We start from the raw sequence: 18,431 nt of genomic DNA, 5'->3' as shown, positions 1-18,431 counted from the left end.
ATATAAATTTTAGCAAAACTGTTATGAAAAATCAATGTCAAAACATTGGTGTTCAAATCATGCACCATTTAAATAAATCACAGAGTTTTGAAACTGTTGTGTTAAATAAATCTTAGAAAATTTTTAAATTGCTATGAAAAGTTTATGTAAAATCATGGGTGTCAAAATCATCTTGAAAATTCATCACTTGTTGACAGTTCTAACAAAAAATAATGTTAACACAAAGTTCCAATTTGCACATGTAAACAACGAATGTACTTGAAAACTGATGTCATTTTAGAAAATTCATTGTTTCTAGGAATAAAGTAAATTTTTAATAATTACTTATCAAAACCTAACAAATTCATTCTTTACTCACTCAAAAAAAAAAGAAAAAGTTATTATTAAAACAACATTGTAACAATTTATTTCATTTTGTCTGATAATCAAAAGCTGTTTTAACAAAGCAGATAATAGTTGAACTTTGATTTCTACATTCTTAACAAAGGTTTTTTTTTCCATACAAATCTTTGGCATATCAACATAAAATAGTATAAAACATTTTTTTTTTCAAAACAAAAAACAACCTTTCAATCTTGATATTAGAAAAATTCAATATTAAAGAAAGAGTATAAAAAAGACAATATTTTCTTACTGCTATTGGTGATTTCAAAGCATTAACAGTAACAAAAGCTCATTAAATAAAAGAGTTGGAACTTACCTTATAAAAGAATTAAAACAATTTTGGACGAAAAACATACTACTTTAAAGAAACTGACAAAAGAATTAAAACAATTTTGGACGAAAAATGTTCTAGTTTAAATAAACTGACGAAGCACAACCAAATTGATAAAGAAACATTTTGTTTGTTTGTTTCTTGATTTTTTAAAAACAAGAACAAAACAAACCTGTAAAACATATATACTTTTATCAACATTTTTTCAGAGAAACAAAAAAAAGGAAGTTTGAGAAATTTTCAATAAAAAAAATCAAACACAACCCAAGTTGATTAAAACATAAAATATTTGTGAGAATTCTACCCGTATCTCAATTGTGCATTTTAAACATAAATAACTTATAATCAACTCCACATAACTGAAAATCTTCCTTTGTAAACAAAAAAAAACAAAAAAAAAACATTAAAGTAAACTTGCTGAAGTTGTCACAGCCTGGGCATCTAAATAAGAATCTTGTCACATGTGAAAAAATACTGAGTGAATTTGTTCAGATAATAAATTGAAAACACATACTATCCTGTTATATATGTAGTACACATGTCTTCCAGATACACACATTGTACACGTGTTAAAACACATAGTACATGTGTTATAAACACATAGTACATATGTTATCCAGATACACACATAGTACACAAGTTGTAAACACATAGTACACATGTTAATCAGATACACACAAAGTACATGTCTTGATAGATAAAAATGTGAAACTACATGTCTTACACTTGTGTAGTACAAATGTTTTAATGCCTTAATGCATAAATTTACATGTGTTTTGTTTACACAAATAATCTACATGCACATGTGTTCAACTGATATGCTCCAAGCATTTGTTTGATAAAATTTAATTACTTAAATAAGAAAATCTTAATACAGCATTTCAAGCATTAGAAGAATGGTAGATAAAATATACAACAGTATTTATAAATAAGTCTCAAATACTATTTGCAAGGTTAACATACATCATTGTTTATTTAATCACAGCCTCAAAAAGCACTTACAGCTGTTAAAAATAGGTTAAAATAGGCTTATAAAATCTTCGTATAAAAACTGCCTGATTTTTCAGTATAAAAACACTTCGAAACAAAGGTGGGTTAATATTTTGATGAGATCTCTCTCTACATGCAAGCTTAGCTGTTAACAGCAAAAAATATGTGATCAGACTTTCTGATAACAGCTAGTCTTCAATCAGATTTAAAGTTAACAGCAAGTCTTAGATCCTATTTAATGATAACAGCAAGTCTAAGATCATATTTACTGTTAACAGCAAGTCATAGATCATATTAACAGTTAACAGCAAGTCATAAATCAGATTACTGTTTCGCAGAATATAAACAAAAATATTTTGAAATCAAACCTTTTAACTTTCACATTTAATCTTTGTTCAAGTGAAAGTATTAAAGATATCCAATGTAAAAGAACCCAAAGTTTTATTTGATTTTAAGTAGATATTTTGTTATATAAGTGCAGTAACAGGTTAACTCTTATCAAAGTATATAAGAAGTTAACCCGTTACTGCACTAAAGTGGCTATTTTAGAAATGACCTTCAAAATTCAAATACAAAAGTAGAAAAGTTTATAAAATCAAATTCAGAATGCCCATCTTTAAGTTTATCTAAAATATACACATATAATGTGAAATCGTATGTACTTACAAGCTAAATACTGTTTTTACCATGAATAAATTAAAATTTACTCATCAATCGATCAAGTATAATATCATTTTAATTTCAACCATTTCATACAAAAATGTCACAAAACTACTTCTTAGAGAGTCTACAAGGAGAACTAAAATCATGTCAATACAAACAACAAACACAGATATAACCTGGATTTCAAAATTATAAAAAAAAAATGCCATTAAAAATGCATTAATCACTATACAGCACCTGAAGTCTTCAATTACCTCCCTTGTAATATGATAAAATATGCCCCTATTTACCTCCCTTTACATAAATACATTTTTTTTTAAAAAAAAACTATGTTGCTTATTAATTCCATTTTCAATTATAAATTCAAAATTCTTCAATTCTTCAAAATTAGTTCCATTCTTTATTAAGTTGAAAAGTGGTGGATTTTTTTTTTAACTGGAATGAATATACTCTTACTCATGTTAATATTCCCTGTAATTTCTAAAAATATTTTCATGGAAAAATAAATCAAACCAAATGTAATAAGAATATATCTGTACCTTAATTTAGCTAAGAAAAAAATTCATTAAAAAAATACTGTTAAAACTTGTATCAAAACATTTCTGTTAAAATTAAAATAGAAATACATCACTTTTAATACACAAAATTTTGAAAATCTGTACTTTCATGTTATTTAGATATCATTAAATTTTCTTTATCATCAAAAAAGTCTGATAGTTCAAAATTTCTATTCTTTTGTCCTCATAAAAAAATCATTCACTTATACAGAGTTGTTTATTGAAGGGAGATAATACAAAAAAACAAAGATTGCAAGCAATGGTGCTATTCCTTCACTGGCAGTAACTAGTGAAAAATAATAATAATACGGAATGGGAACACTTGATCGTCATGCCAACCTGAGAATGAAACCAGTCAACTTTAACTGAGGTAATTTGGTAAATGAACAAAAACTGAACCAGTCCACAAATCTTAAGATAGGAGACCAGTCTAGATTTTGAACCAAAATGATTGGTCAGTTACGAAATAAAACTTAAACTCAACCAATCAGATTTCAACACAATAGACTGGTTTACAATCATTAATATTTTAACTTTAGATACTGGTTCTGGTCACTATAGTTAAAATATAAAAATACTGATTCCAATTTCTTCTTCATCATTTCTTTAACGCCAAAAACTTAAAAAAATTACTTGAAGGAAAATATTTCAAAGTCATTCAAATGCTAAAAACTTTCATTAAATGTTAGTTTAATTTTGTATAAATAACAATCTTAATTAAATTATGCACTGCTATGTAAATTAGTTCTTGCCAGTATAACTTAAGATCAACATAACACATGATATCATTACTTTAAAGCTTATTTAATAATTTACAGTAAAAATTTCTGAATAAATAACTTGGACAAACATAAAACATTATCCATATGCTATGAATTCGACGAGTCGGTTTTCGGTGAGTTTATATTTGGTGATTTGGATAACTTTTGGCCCGCTGAGGTTTCTTTATGCCGCGCAGCAGTATGGTGAGGTTGTTGTTGTTGTTGTTGCCGTGACGGTCTCTGTGGAACGTGAGTCGGCATGTACGGTAACGTGTACGCACGTCCTTGCCAGGCGGCTGGGTTTGCACCACCAATATGATGATGAACGCAGCCGACCATACCGTTTAGTCTTTGGTTATGAGGAACAGGATAATTGTTTGTGGGAACAACATCGGAGGTGTGTTGTCTGTGGTCACGAGAATGTTTATGGGTTGGGGGCGGGGCATAATGTAAGTGACAATCACAGGGAGTATTGACTGGATGATGATAATAGTAAGGTCCCCCATTACCAAGGTATGCTCCTTCTTCTACACCATACTCTGTAATATACAACACAAAATATATAATACTGAGTTAAAGATACTAAATCATTTTCATATAATCTTGCATTAAAGTCATTTAAATATCATTAACATAAATAAAATAAATAGCAGCGAGGTAAAATAAATAATTTCATTTTCTACTCATTGTTAGTATATTTCATAAAACTTAATTAATATAATTATAATTCAGTTTCAAGAGTCATTTTTTTCACAGTGAGTAGTACAAAAGTAACCAACCACATTGAACCAACTAGGTTTTAATTTAAAGTCACTTCAATCTTATTTAGGTTACACATATATATATGCAGGGTAAGTTGACCTTTAACCTGGGGAAATGTCTTTAATGAACTTGCTCAGCTCCGACTTTTAGAACTGTCCACAGTCAATTTTTTGGGATATCAGGATGGCAATTTAGAGATACTCGGCCAACAGTTAGTATAAAGCAAGACCAGACAGCACAGGAGTGTAGGCTGGCCTAGCTCTACACTGGCGGTAAAAGTTTTAACGATTCGGTCCCAGCAGATTAAGGGAATGTGTAAAACAAGTACATACCTGGTCTAATGTAGACACCAGAGCAAGGCACTAGTGGAGGTGGTGGAGGAGGGGGAATGTCTTCTTCATACATATAACCTGTCAAAACATAACATCATATCTTAATATAAATTCTTCCAATGCTAACACCAATGAAAGACTTGCCCAAGCCAATATTATAGTAAGGCCTCCCTCCATTTCTGTGAAGTCGGACCAGACTAAATACCATTTGGCTAGGAAAATTGTTTATTTGACATAAAATGACATCATAAAACCTATTAAAAATAAAAATGTACAGGTTCTCAAAACAGCTCAAAATTACTTGGGCGTTTACTGGTGACAGGAATTGAAGTGTTCCTACTTAATTATTTTAGGTGTAAGAAAACACCTACCAATCACCATAATAAAGCTCATGTGTCATGGGTATGTATTAAGAAACATTATAGATTTTTTAGAAATTTACACGAAAAAGGAAGTTAAAAATTACAACTTTTAATTCCTTTACAAGTTCTCAGTAATATAATAACATAAAGTATCTACACAATGAAATTGTTATTCAAGATCAAGTACAATTCACATTTGATGCATTTTAAAATAATCAACGCTGAACTCAGAATAATTTAGAAAATTTTACCTTGAATATCACTGCTGCTACGGGAGATCCCAGGCGGCTGAGCACGATCAAAGTGCGAGTGTTCTTTGTGTCTTGTGTGGCGCCATCTGGATGGCTTAGGAGGTACAACAGGATTATTATGCTTACACTCATGCGTGTCCGTATGCGAGTTTTCCTCGCCACACTTTCTACACTTTAGTTTAACATTTTGAGGCATAATCTCTTTGTTTAAAGGGAGGCAACCTAATGTTTCATCTGTTTGTGATGACACAGAGTTGTCTTTATTTGTATTTTCACACTGCACTGTTTCAGTGTCTGGGTATATATTATTATCACAAGGTATTTGGTTAGCAGAACACGATCGGGATCGACCTGTCCTAAAATGTTCCTGACTGGCTGCTTGAGGGCGGAACGTCGTCCCGAAACGTTCCCTGCTCGTTTCTTCCGGATGGTACGTCATCCCTAAATGTTCGTGACTGGCCGCGATGGGACGGAACGTACTTCCTAAACGTTCCTGACTAACTGCATGGGGTTGGAATGTGGTTAGAATCTGTTGCTGACTCGACTGGGAACTATTCACACTATGCCCATCACTCTTCAGTGAATCTGATTCACTCTGCGGATATTCCTGACTGGACAAACTGTTTTCTAAAAATAACAAAAACAAAGGAAATATTTAAAAACTTTGCATTATTTATGGTGCAAACATTTTAAAATATAGTCAAGTAAACTGTCCAATAGTAATAGTATAACAGAAAAAATTTTCAGGTTGTATCAATGTACATATTTCTAAACCACTTCTCTTATTCTTATTCACTTCAAATAGAAACATTTATGAAATGATGTGATTAACCATCAGTGACTTGACAATTCTAAATAATGTAAAAATTAAATTTAATGCAAGTAAGCCGACACTTATATAAGCCGTTTTTACTAAATTTACTTATTTCAAAAGACCGTGTAAAACTACATTAAATCTAATATTGAAGCACAAACCATCAGACTGTTCCAGGTAGCGACCATCACCTGCCAACATATTATAACTATGACGTAACTCATCCTGATCAACGTCACTCGGAAATATGGCTGCAGAACGAGCCGCTCTAAATCTGCCGGACGAAGATTCATAACCGGACTCCTTCATCTGCATTTCATGGTACTGGTAGGCTGGTATATTTGTTACCGGAATTCCATGGGTATAACTGCCCTCTTTATCGGAGGACATGTATCCAGAGCTGGGAACTTCACCAGGGAGGGTAGTTTCATCGGTCGGAGTTGCGCTATAGAGTTCCTGACGTTTCCTAGTCTGATATATAATAATGACCCACACGAGGGAGGTTCCGACAACGCAACAGACAACCGCTATAATTATAATACCAGTGGTTGTTGACTCGTCATCGAGGCCGCCACTGGAACTCTGATTCCGGTCTTCTGGATCACTTTTTGTCGCACCTGTAACAACAGTTAATGTTGATGTACCACGTATTGTACCGAGTGTGTTGGACATTTCACACGTATATTCACCAGCATCGCTCGTTTTTGTCTCAACAATTACCAACAGTCTGTCTTCAGCTGTGAAGAAATGTCTTTGGCTAAGAACAAGGGGTTCCCCATCATGGTACCAGGTCAATTTGGGTTGTGGACTTCCCTGAGCCAAACATTCCATTACTGTTGTTGTACCAACACGAGTCTCTTTTGGCTCCATTGGTCGGACAAAAGATGGGGTTTCTGTAAAAATAACATAGATCATAGATGATTTATAGCCTGCAACATACTCTGACAAATTTTAACAAAATTGTTTATCAATGGCAACAACAGGGACCGTACAAACTATTTCTTATGTTTCTAATAAATCATCCCTACAATTCATCTTTAAATAACATATTCAAATAAGATCTCAAAAATTTTTTTTTGCATGTTTTATCATAATTTATATAAAGAAAAACATGGATACTTACGAAGAACTGTCAAAGTGACATTGGCAACAATAGTTCCTGCATCATTTTTAGCAATACAACTGTAGATTCCTTCATCTGCAGCTTTTACGTCCACTATATAGAAATGATCGTCCTCTGGAATCACATGCATACGGCGCTCCTGGGCTGCTGGGAAATGATCAAATCCACCATCTTTCTGCCAGGTGATGGTAGGCTTCGGTTGGCCTTCAGCTGCGCAGACCAGGGTAGCCTCAGTGCGAGCCTTTGCCGTCACATTTTGTGGCCGTTTAGTAAATTTTGGGAACACTGTAAGCCATAACAAAAACATAATTAAATTTTTACTAAAATTTCTTCTTTTTCCATAAATCAATTTGTTTACTTATTACAAGAACAACTGCTTGAAGATCAAAGATGTATAATCACAAACATTAAAACAGTCTATGAAATCTTAAAAATGCAAATTTATCCAAGTTTCAAAGCACTTATTCAAAAGTATAAAACTTGCTCTACAACCATGATGATATCAATATTGTCTTTCTTCATGTGAAAAAATTTCCATCTAACATTCCATTATCATCCCAGAAAATAAACAAATAAATGGTAAGAATAATAATATCAAGGATTACGTACCATATACGTTAATATTTGCTCTCTTGGAGTACGCGGAACCGTAGTCATTGGAGATGACACAGTGATATTTGCCGGCATCAACATCCTGAGCATTACTGATGTGTAGTTTGGATGTGTAATGTGTAAGATTTCCTGTACGCACAGCATAATCCTCGTTTGTACATCATTAACACCTATAATAATAAAGCATGAATTACAAACAACTTATTTTGACATCTGTCATTAAATTCTATTGAAATAAAAGTATTTGTTTTTTGCTTGAATTAATGCAGATAAGCTTCAACACATTTTATTTCTAATCAAGCCCTCCCGCATCCACACACAAAAAAGTTTCAAATTCATTATTGCATACCTACAAGCTAATCCGTTTTTAACCATAATTTTTAAATACATAAATAATGTCATATAAATACACATTACAACCCTTTTAATAACCAGATATAAAATCAAAGTTGTCTTGTTTGCCTCCTTTACTTTTTGCTATGGTTCTTACAATGAAAGGGAAGTAAATGCTTGGTATCATTTGAAATTAATTCAAGAGTTGTTTCCCTTTATATACAATCCTAAATTACTTACAAAATCATCTTTTCGCCACTGGAAATGGGTGGGGGAACCCTGTGCCTCAGTGCTGGCAGCTGAACAGTTCAAAGTGATATTTTCTCCCTTCAAAACCACTTGAGTTTTTGGGTTCAAGAATATCTCAGGCTTTAAAAACTGACCGTCTGAAAAAACCAAAACAAATCACATAATATAAAATTAATTCCTACACTAATTACAAAACACTCCATTTGAGAACCATACCCATTACATGGTTTATTAATCAATTTTTAATATCATTATGTGATTATTATATGATTATTATAAACACTTCGGTATTACAACTTAATTTTCTAAAAGAATTGTGGTATCGAAGCACTGCCTAAAGGGAAGTAACTCATTAATTATAATCACATTTTTATCGTGCAATCATAATTTATAAATTGCTTATAATTAGAGAGATTTAAAAGAATATCGGAAACAGGCTGCATTTCTGCACAATTCATTATGTACATTGATATAATATTAAGTTGAAGAGACACACACCAGGTTTTTAGAATATTTTTGGTATTCCCAGCTAATCCACATGGAAACAAACTTTTTACAATTACAAAAGTCAAAAGTAAGTGCAACAGGTTGACTAATAGATAGTGCACATAAAACTTTTTAGCTATTTTCAGGCACAAACGTTCACCCAAGTAGAACCACTGACGTTCCATAAGCTAGCTTGATAGTTTTCTCATATGTAGAATCCCATACCTGTGCAGCTCGAACCTACAGCATTGAGAGGCAAGTGGTTTAAAGTCAACGACCTTAACCACTCCGCCACAGACACCCCTAACAATATTTTCTCATAACAAATCAGTACTGGTAAGTTGTCATGGCAAACCTTTGCCATTATTACCTATCATATATTAAATTGTGGACAGAATGCTTAATCATACTAAAGAATTTAATTTCTGTAAGGTACATACCACATTTATATTCACTGGAGTCGACAACAAAGATACTTTTCCCCTTCACATTACTGGGATGCGCACACTTGGCGATGACAGAGTGCTCAAAGTTGTTGTCTCGTAACCAAATCGGTACCCAGGACAACTGGCAGTCACAAAACAAGCTGCTTGTATTGAAAGATCTGTAAAGGATACAAAACAAATTATAGTATTTTCTGAGAACAAATTTTAACATATGAGCTGCGTCATGACAAAACCAACATAATGGGTTTGCGACCAGCATGGATCCAGACCAGCCTGCGCAATTGCGCAGTCTGATCAGGATCCATGCTGTTCGCTATCAGTTTCTCTACTTGTTATAGGGTTTGTAAGCGACCAGCATGGATCCTGATCAGACTGCGCGGATGTTGGTTTTGTCATGGCGTGGCTCATATTTTTTTTAAAGTAATGCCACAGTTGCAAAACCAAATAAGTACAGGTGACACATGTTATTATTTATATCCTTAAATCACTGTCCCAAATTCAAAATTGGACAAGTCCATTGCACAAAGATTAATTGGGGAGGCGAATGAGAAAAATAGATGATCAATCAATAAATACAACAGCGAACGATTAATTAAAGTTTGCACGTTTCTTTTGTTTTTCTTTTTTGTTTGTTTGTTGGGTTTTCTTTTTGTTTTTGTTTCTATAATACAGCAAAATCAATTTTAAATAATGAAAACATATCTTACAGCTGTCTCAGTTGAATGAGGGGTTCAAATGAGTTCCCTTGGATTGACGTGATGTTATTACTATCGAGAAGCAGGATTTCCAAACTCTCGAGTCCTGTGAATGCCTGCTTTGTAATAGTTTTAATTTTGTTGTTGATCAAACTTAGTTTCTTCAATGAAACCAGCCCTGTGAAGGCACCATTTACATCTTCAATTGTAGACGAGATGCGATTATTGTTCAAATCCCTGAAAATAAAAAATAAATAATTGTTTCAAACTTCATATGTGTATCGTAGGAAAAGTTTATTAACACCTGTAAGGATTTTTATTGAAGAAAATGACTGGTCTCAAAGAAAACAAAAGCACTTTTCAAGTTTGAAATCAACCATATTTAGGTTTTCTGAGAAATACTGAAAACTGAAAATACATAACGAAAATCCAGTCAGAACTGCTTCAAAAATAATCATGAAAAAAAACATACACTTTTGAAAGTTAAAGGAAATGGAACTTTCTTTTCATGTTTTTTTACCATAATAATTATAATTGAAACATAAAAATTCTAAAATTATTTATTTCTGTTATATGAAGCAGAAAAAGTCACTGTTTATATTAACCCTTACAATGCTTAAGCTTAACCCTTGACCTAGTGAACTTCCTAAATTCCAGTTGGTCAAGTTTTAATTGCACTACCTTTGCCACAAACCAGACCAAGGCCTTCGGGTTTCCACATTCTGACAATCTTCCAAATTTTCAAAACGAAAAGATATAAATATGAAATCCCCCACTTTTTAAATCGCATATGTTAAGGACTCAAGTATAAGTCGCACCTTGAAAATAAAATACTTTATAGCCATGTGCTCTTAATTGAAGCTTTATTTGTTCAAATTACATACACGTCTTAAGATACCTTCTGAACAGATAAAAGTTTCATTTAACACTGTAAACAAGTCAATTGGTTTACTTAGGCAGAGTAGGCATTGAAAACGTTCCGAAAATAGCACGTTTTAGCGCCTTTAACGAGCATATGAAAAGAAACAAAGCAATTCAAACAAAACTTCGGGTTTCCATATTTGCTAAATGAAAGGTATCAAAAAACCATCAAGTGTTTCAAACGTAATTGCTCGCAGTGTGCGTGTGTTAGAGCGATTTATACCAATTTTCTTAATAAACCAGACAGCTTCTTTTAATTGGCACTTGAAATTCGGGAGAAACTTTTCGCAAAACTGCTCTTTCTTTGAAGAAGTAATTTCTAAATTTAAATTAACATAATTATACAAATATTTCTAATGATTAGCACTTTTAATGATTTCAAATGGAGAAAGTGTGCAATGGTGTTTTTTTACAGTGCCTTTTTTTCCTCGTCCCTGTTGGCAAATATACAAGATGTTTTGTTTATTTCAAATCAGCTACTAACGTATACAATATTCAGACTGTTGAGTCTGGTTTCGTGAAGAAATCTTTAAGAGCCTGGTGTTTAAGTTGATTTCATTGAATTTGAAAGAAGTTGAGCACATAATGTGGAGCTGATCACTGTATGTTGGGACTGATATCACAACAACTTCCAAGCTTTTCTAGTGGAGGAAAATTACAGTTGCTCCTTTATGTATTATTTGAGACAAGAGAGGGCACCTAGGTGAGGTAGAACTAGATAGAGCTTCATTAAGCATATTGGATAACTTTCTCATATCAAACCACTGAAGATATTAATCCTAATATATTTGGTTCATCATAAAACCGTTGTAAGCCCTTCTTTATTTCATATAAGTTACTACAGTTTTGCGTCAACTCTCAATATCTTTTTTGTTAATATTTTGTCATTGTAATCATAGTGTATAAAATAATTGTCATTCTCTGACAACTGTTCAAACATTAGTACAAACATCTTTCACACCTGACGTAATGCAGCATGACTGAATTCCTATCAAAGAAAATATGTCAATGTGCATTGCATTCGTTTATTCATTCGGTATTTAAGGTTATCTATTTCACATGGCCCCGCCTACATATCTAAGGTACTTACAGGTCTTCTAGTGCCTCGAGGTTATGAAAAGCTCCCTCCTGGATGATTTCAATCTGGTTATCAGCCAGCTGCAGGGTCTTCAACCCAGCCAATCTTTGCAGGGAGTCCGTCTCGACTGTCACCATGGCATTTGACCTTATGTCACTAGAAATACAGAAGAAGTGGCATTGTAAATACACATTATGTCAATCTTGTCATCACCACTATTTTTTCATCACTTCATAACATTGTCTCAAGGATACACTTACAGTGCTTTCAGAGTTACTCAGACAAGTCACCATTCTGATTGGTTAATTTAAATTCAAAACTGACCAATTAAAATGTATCATTTGCAAAATAGTCTCAAATGCAAAGTTTATTGGCCGGACATTGAATAAAGAATTTATGAAAAGAAAATAAGTCGAAATTATCAATAATTTCTCATGGGGAACAAGTATTATCAAATCTTTAATTTTTAATGTAATTTCATAATTTTATTATTCTTTTTCCCCCTATTATTTGACAAAGATTTCAGTGAAAATTGAAATTTAATGTGATTTTTTTTTCTAAATAAACCAGACTGACAAAGCAATCCAACAAGAGACATAAACTTCAAACTGCAAAGTTATATGTTACGAAATTTTATCAACAAAATTACTTTAATTTTTTTTTGTATCATAAATTAACATTTTTTTCCACATGTTATAAATTTTACGAAGTTACAGTTCATAATAGTTTAGATTATTCATACCATATTCCGATATTAAAAATGAGAGAATAATTTAGTTTCGTTTTTTTTCTGCCTATTCACAGTTACAATGTTAGCTTTCAACCATTCTACACGCTTGTTTAGCTTTGATAACCCCATTTATATACAGCATGTCATAATGAAAATTTTAATTGGTCAATTTTCGCACCTTGTTTGGGTTGTAAATTGATTGATAAGATCAGTAAAGAAATATTTCTATACATTTATGAAGACACAAGACTGAAAGCCTCGTTCATAGTCAGCTATTTATAATGAACCCTCGACTGTTTCCTTTATTATTTATAGCCGAGAAATTTACATAATTGTTTAATTAATTTAATAAAATAAATTTACTAAATAAAACTGAATCGTTTTTTAAAGACCGTTCCTTAAACAAACCCATACACACAAGTATAAACTTTAGAAAAGTACTTTTTTTTTAAAAAAAGATTATTAAAGTTAACAAAATTTTTGTGAACATAAAAAAATCTTTGAATTTAAATAGCTATTTCACCTCACTAACTTTACAAATATCAGATGAATACCAAGTTTTGCTCTTTCTTTTTTTTTCTTAATTCAAAATAATTTTGTTGATAAAAGTGACATTCTGAAATTTGAAAATTACTATAATGAACTTTAATGATGCTGAAATAAAATTTTAACACAATTATGATGATGACGATGGGGAGGAGGAGTGATGATGATGATGTGATGATAATGATTTGAAATTTGATTTGAATAATTTTTATATATCAAGTGCAATGAGAATATATAAACTATTGATGATAAATTAATGATGATAATAACATTTCAGTTCATAATGACTAATGATTGATGATTGTGATGATGATGATGAAGTTTACACAAGTGAAAGTCTGTATCAAATGAATAGAACTCGTGAATACACCATAACTGTTGATGATAATGATGATGATGATGATAATGATGATGACCTGTACTGATAATTCTGACAATGGCAATGATAATTTTGAAGACACTTGTAGACTATGTTCTGGACATGATGGTGGCTTTTGTACACAGTAATAGTTCAGCATAGATAAAACACTACAAGAATTACAGGCTTACAGTGCAGATACCACTTATGTTGGAAGATGACAGCTTCTCCATAGTAAGTACCCACAATAATGTGCTAGTAATAACAAATTAATACAAACTACCCATCCTGGCATTTCTATGTGAGAAAAAAAAATTCTGACACTCGGTAAAAATTTTGACTAGTTCTTTTCGGCAGCTGGAGAATATGGTGATTATAGTACAAAACAAAAAAAAACAAAAAAACATGAGAATTATGTTTTTTGTTGAGTCCTCTGGAATAATTAAGTCCTGGAGGGTGGGGGGATGGTGCTAAAAGCGAAATTAAGAATGTTAATGAAGTTGTATGCTTGACGTCAGGTCGGTTTTGTTTGTTTTAAGAATGGCTCCTCATCGGCTGCAACATTCATAGTGTTCGCCTTTTAAACAAATGGAGAAAAAAAAATCACTCGCGCATTATCAGCAATTTCTTTAAGAAATTAAGACAATTTTTTTCTAAAACTTGTGAGGATCCTCATTCAGGGATGTTAATTAAGTTTGAATAATAACAGTGGAATATCATTAAAACAACAACAAAACCATGGTTATTTCCTATAACTCAAGGACAGTTTTTAGATCGTGAGATTTCAAAGGCTTTCGCTGAAACACCGGTTTCAAAATTAAATATCAATCACTGACAAGACTTTCTGTCAAAGGACATATTAATACAGATTTTAATTAATAATTACACCATCCTTATACAATAATAAATAGCAGAAGAATAATTTACAGGAAAGTGTTTTTACATATTCATAGTTTGACATTCTAATAATTACCGAACAGCCTTTTATTGTTGCATAATAAAACTGGGAGCAAAAACCACTTTGGCGCATTTGCGTAACAATTTATTCATTATTGGAATTATTACGAAAGTGACTTCTGCAACAGTATTTAGCAACAGTTCCACATTACACCAGGTGGCAGGAAAATTACAAAATCATATAAAACACTCATTATTTTAGCATGCATAATTACGCATACATATGCATGTTAAATTACTGCACATGGTTAGGTCAGAAGGGATCAAATTTAATTTTCTCGCTATCGGTGCAAATAATCAACTTTTTTACAGACGCAAATTAAGAGAAAATGGGTTGCTGATTAAATGCGCGTGACCAATAAAAAATAACTTTTTGCCCGATTAAGATTCTTATTCTAGAGTAGGCAAGTTTTTTCCGGAAAGAATGAAAGGTCTGAATACAATTCAGTATTCGATTAAAATCTACCAAATTATCAGCGCCTCCCTGCGCTATTATCAATTACTTCCAAATAGGCCCTAATTATATATTTTACGAGTATAATAAATACAGCTGCATATTATAAATTGCAAATTAAATTTTGAAATAAGAATTCAAAAATATCCCGAAAAAGTAACGCATATGCACAATAAAATTCGGAAAAATTTTAATAAATTTTCTGACAAGAAGCACACATGCATCATAAAATGATCTATAATAACTTTATTGTGGGATGTATTTTTTTTTCCTTTCCGCAATTCAATAAACTGATACACACTTTGTTCCGAGAAAACAAGATGCTTGAGCTGCGAACAAAATAAGCACTGCAGGAAAGGGGCGGGACTATTTCATGCTTTTAACAACATCAATAAAATTTGTTAATTATCGTTTAAACCACCATTTCTTTCAATTTTATGAGATACCGTAATGATTAAATTTTTTTAACAATCAGTTTAAGAACAAACAAAAAGCCCCATTTCGAACATATGCATAAATCAATTATTACACCCCCCTCTAAGCACCCCCTGTGTAGCCCTTCCGTCTACCCCAAAAGCTGCGAAACATTTAGCAAACAGGTGGAAAGTATCGCATACTGAGTAGATATAAGAACATACGAACCATCTCACGTTTATTTATTCAATATACAGTCAACTAACAGATGTACTCCACATTATGCCCTGTATATAATAACCAGGCGGTCTTCCTAGGAAAACATTATAACCAACATTATAAACTACACTTCCCATACATCTGAACATCATCATTTTTACACCTTTATTACTGCACTTATTTTTGTACTTCATACTCCCATATACTAGGTATTGACAACCTTCCCAAATAAAACCATTCGTAAAACACGAAAAACATGCATAAAAACAACTTTCCTCCACATATACCCCTAAAGAACCCAAGAACATACCCCTAAAGACAACAAACACATGTAGCCTTACAATTCCTATTCAGCTCGATATTTCAGATCAGTATTAATTAAGTACAAATGAAATAAACCCCTTTCAAGTCCCCTGCCAGAACTGACCAATACAGGTTCCATTTAGGAAACATTAGGTTGTGGCCAGAGAAAAACTCAACCCCATGACCACTAGGTTTGTGCCAAAGAAACTGACAACCAAAGGCCCCCTGGATATTCTGACTCCACTTTAAACAGACACACGAGCATGCAAGAGCCAATTTTTCAATAAATCAACAATTCCATCATGGAAATTACTTAGTGATCAAAGAAAGCTTTGTAAATATAGAAATACAATTTCAATCTTGTTTCAGTAAAGAAGGATAAAAAAAAATAATTGAGAAATATATTAAAATTCAACATCTCTAATAAAGCAATTAATTTCTATTTACTGTGAAGCATTACAAGACCCCTACTTCTTTCCTTTCAACAGATCAAGGTTTTCTGGTAAAAGCTAATGCACCCTTCTAAAAGAGAAAACTTTTCCCATTTCCGGATATTATCATTTGAAACAATTAACAACAAACCTCAAACAATTCAAACAATTGCTCCAATCCCCCCTCCTCAATCTCTCACTTTAGGTGTTGTATAAATTATTTCCAATTTCTATATTCAATTTATAAGCATCTTTATTTATAGAGGGGCAAAGAAAATTTAAGTGAAGCACATCTTAAGTATTTTATGTATTCAAATAAATTTCAGAGATCGTGGACTTGCTATAAAGTTTCCCTGAATTTTTTAATTTTCTATTTCAGCCAAAAACGTTTTTTTGTAATTTTTTTTTACGAGAACAATAAAGTTCGATGCCAACGATAGATTAAAGTCTTTCCCTGCCAATAGACCTGTAGACATAATTATTATTTGGACAGACAGAATAATAAATAGAATCAAAGTTTCCTTAATGCTGGGACAAACTTAGAAATTCATAGACTAAATATCTCTCGATTCCATCTAACTGAACAATTTATGACTAATTATCTATATTTTTCCCCCATCTTAATATACAAAACTATTCATAACTATTCATAACATCAAAATTCCTTCAACCTATTGGCGGATATTGTAAGGAAATAAATCTTACTTAGCGACCAGAACCCTAGAAATTTAATAAAAAATACGCCATTTTGATGACTGCAATTAAAACAGATTACAGACTTGAAACAATAATTTAAATTTGAATGGTGTAAATGATACTTTTTTTTCTTAATGTCAGACCTTCAGACCTGAAAAACTACACATCATTGTAATTTGGAATATCCAAGGAATTGTCATTGCCTCTTGGAAATACTAGAACCTGTGGCCTATGGTTAAGGTGTCTACAACTTCATTTGATTTGTTTGTGCCAGCTATGTTTTCTCATCTGACCAAGTACTGGTCAAGAGGCCTCCAGAGCAGACTGGTTTAGGTTGCAAACATCACATCACTACAACCTGACAGTGCTGTTGGTTTGAATCCCATAAGAGGATTTAAGATTTGTGTGTCAGAAGAAGCAATCCAGCAAGGCAGCTTACAGAAGGTTGGTGATTCTACTCAGGTGCCCACTTTGTGCATGAAATAATGTAAGGAGGGGCACCTACAGCCTACTACACCTGTTTAGCTCAAAATTTACATTGTCAGTGGCACTCTAAACCTAAAACAACCAATATCAGAACTGATCATCAGTAAATATTGTAAAGACTTTGAAAATCAAACCAAAATAAATGTATCTCAACCCAATGATTATGATTGAAAAAGATTTTTTTCTTTATTTCATTTAGAATCTAAAATAGTTTTATCATGTATAATAAAAGCAGTGATTTATCAAACCATATTTGCGAAATCGTGCGTTTTCATATTGGATTTAAAGTTTCCCAAAACATGAACATTTTTTGGTGGTAAAAAAACATTTCATCAAAAGAGGAAAAATTCATAATCATGTACGAGCAACGCCCCCTGGGTTTCCGTGTCACTTGCCACTAATCATACATGGCCCAGATGAAATTAACATCATAAAAGACGCTTACAAATCCGTCATTTGCATCAGAATATGTATAATACAGCATCAAATCTAGCATGCAGCTACAATAATTACACATATGATTGAAATGAATTTCGCCACACTTGGGTATCAATTCACGAGATACAGGCAGTGAAAATTATCTATCTTGCTACCATTTATTATACATTGATCATGTCTCTCCTTCAGATGAATTCTTCTACAAATTTGAAAGAGAACTCCCGGCAGATGACTGAAATATCTCGCTAA

The 18,431-nt window shown here is 32.3% G+C and overlaps 1 protein-coding gene across 1 annotated transcript in view; it reads right to left on the bottom strand.

Annotated features, from left to right (window-relative positions):
• Window positions 1–1,099: 1,099 nt before the first annotated feature.
• LOC132724284 (leucine-rich repeats and immunoglobulin-like domains protein 2) overlaps window positions 1,100–18,431 on the bottom strand; it is a 48,651-nt gene continuing 31,319 nt past the window's right edge. Inside the window, 11 exon segments of the mRNA XM_060709117.1 lie at window positions 1,100–4,225; window positions 4,781–4,858; window positions 5,394–6,020; window positions 6,369–7,100; window positions 7,331–7,615; window positions 7,940–8,093; window positions 8,163–8,188; window positions 8,521–8,661; window positions 9,451–9,614; window positions 10,164–10,388; window positions 12,163–12,306. Of these exon segments, the coding sequence (XP_060565100.1) occupies window positions 3,795–4,225; window positions 4,781–4,858; window positions 5,394–6,020; window positions 6,369–7,100; window positions 7,331–7,615; window positions 7,940–8,093; window positions 8,163–8,188; window positions 8,521–8,661; window positions 9,451–9,614; window positions 10,164–10,388; window positions 12,163–12,306 (3,007 nt within the window). The 3' untranslated portion in view covers window positions 1,100–3,794.

Source organism: Ruditapes philippinarum, unplaced genomic scaffold (genome assembly GCF_026571515.1).
Source record: "Ruditapes philippinarum isolate M1 unplaced genomic scaffold, ASM2657151v2 ctg107_1_1_1_1, whole genome shotgun sequence".
Classification (NCBI taxonomy): domain Eukaryota; kingdom Metazoa; phylum Mollusca; class Bivalvia; order Venerida; family Veneridae; genus Ruditapes; species Ruditapes philippinarum.
The sequence above is the reverse complement of the archived record's forward strand: the minus strand, read 5'-3'. Positions and strand labels throughout refer to the sequence as shown.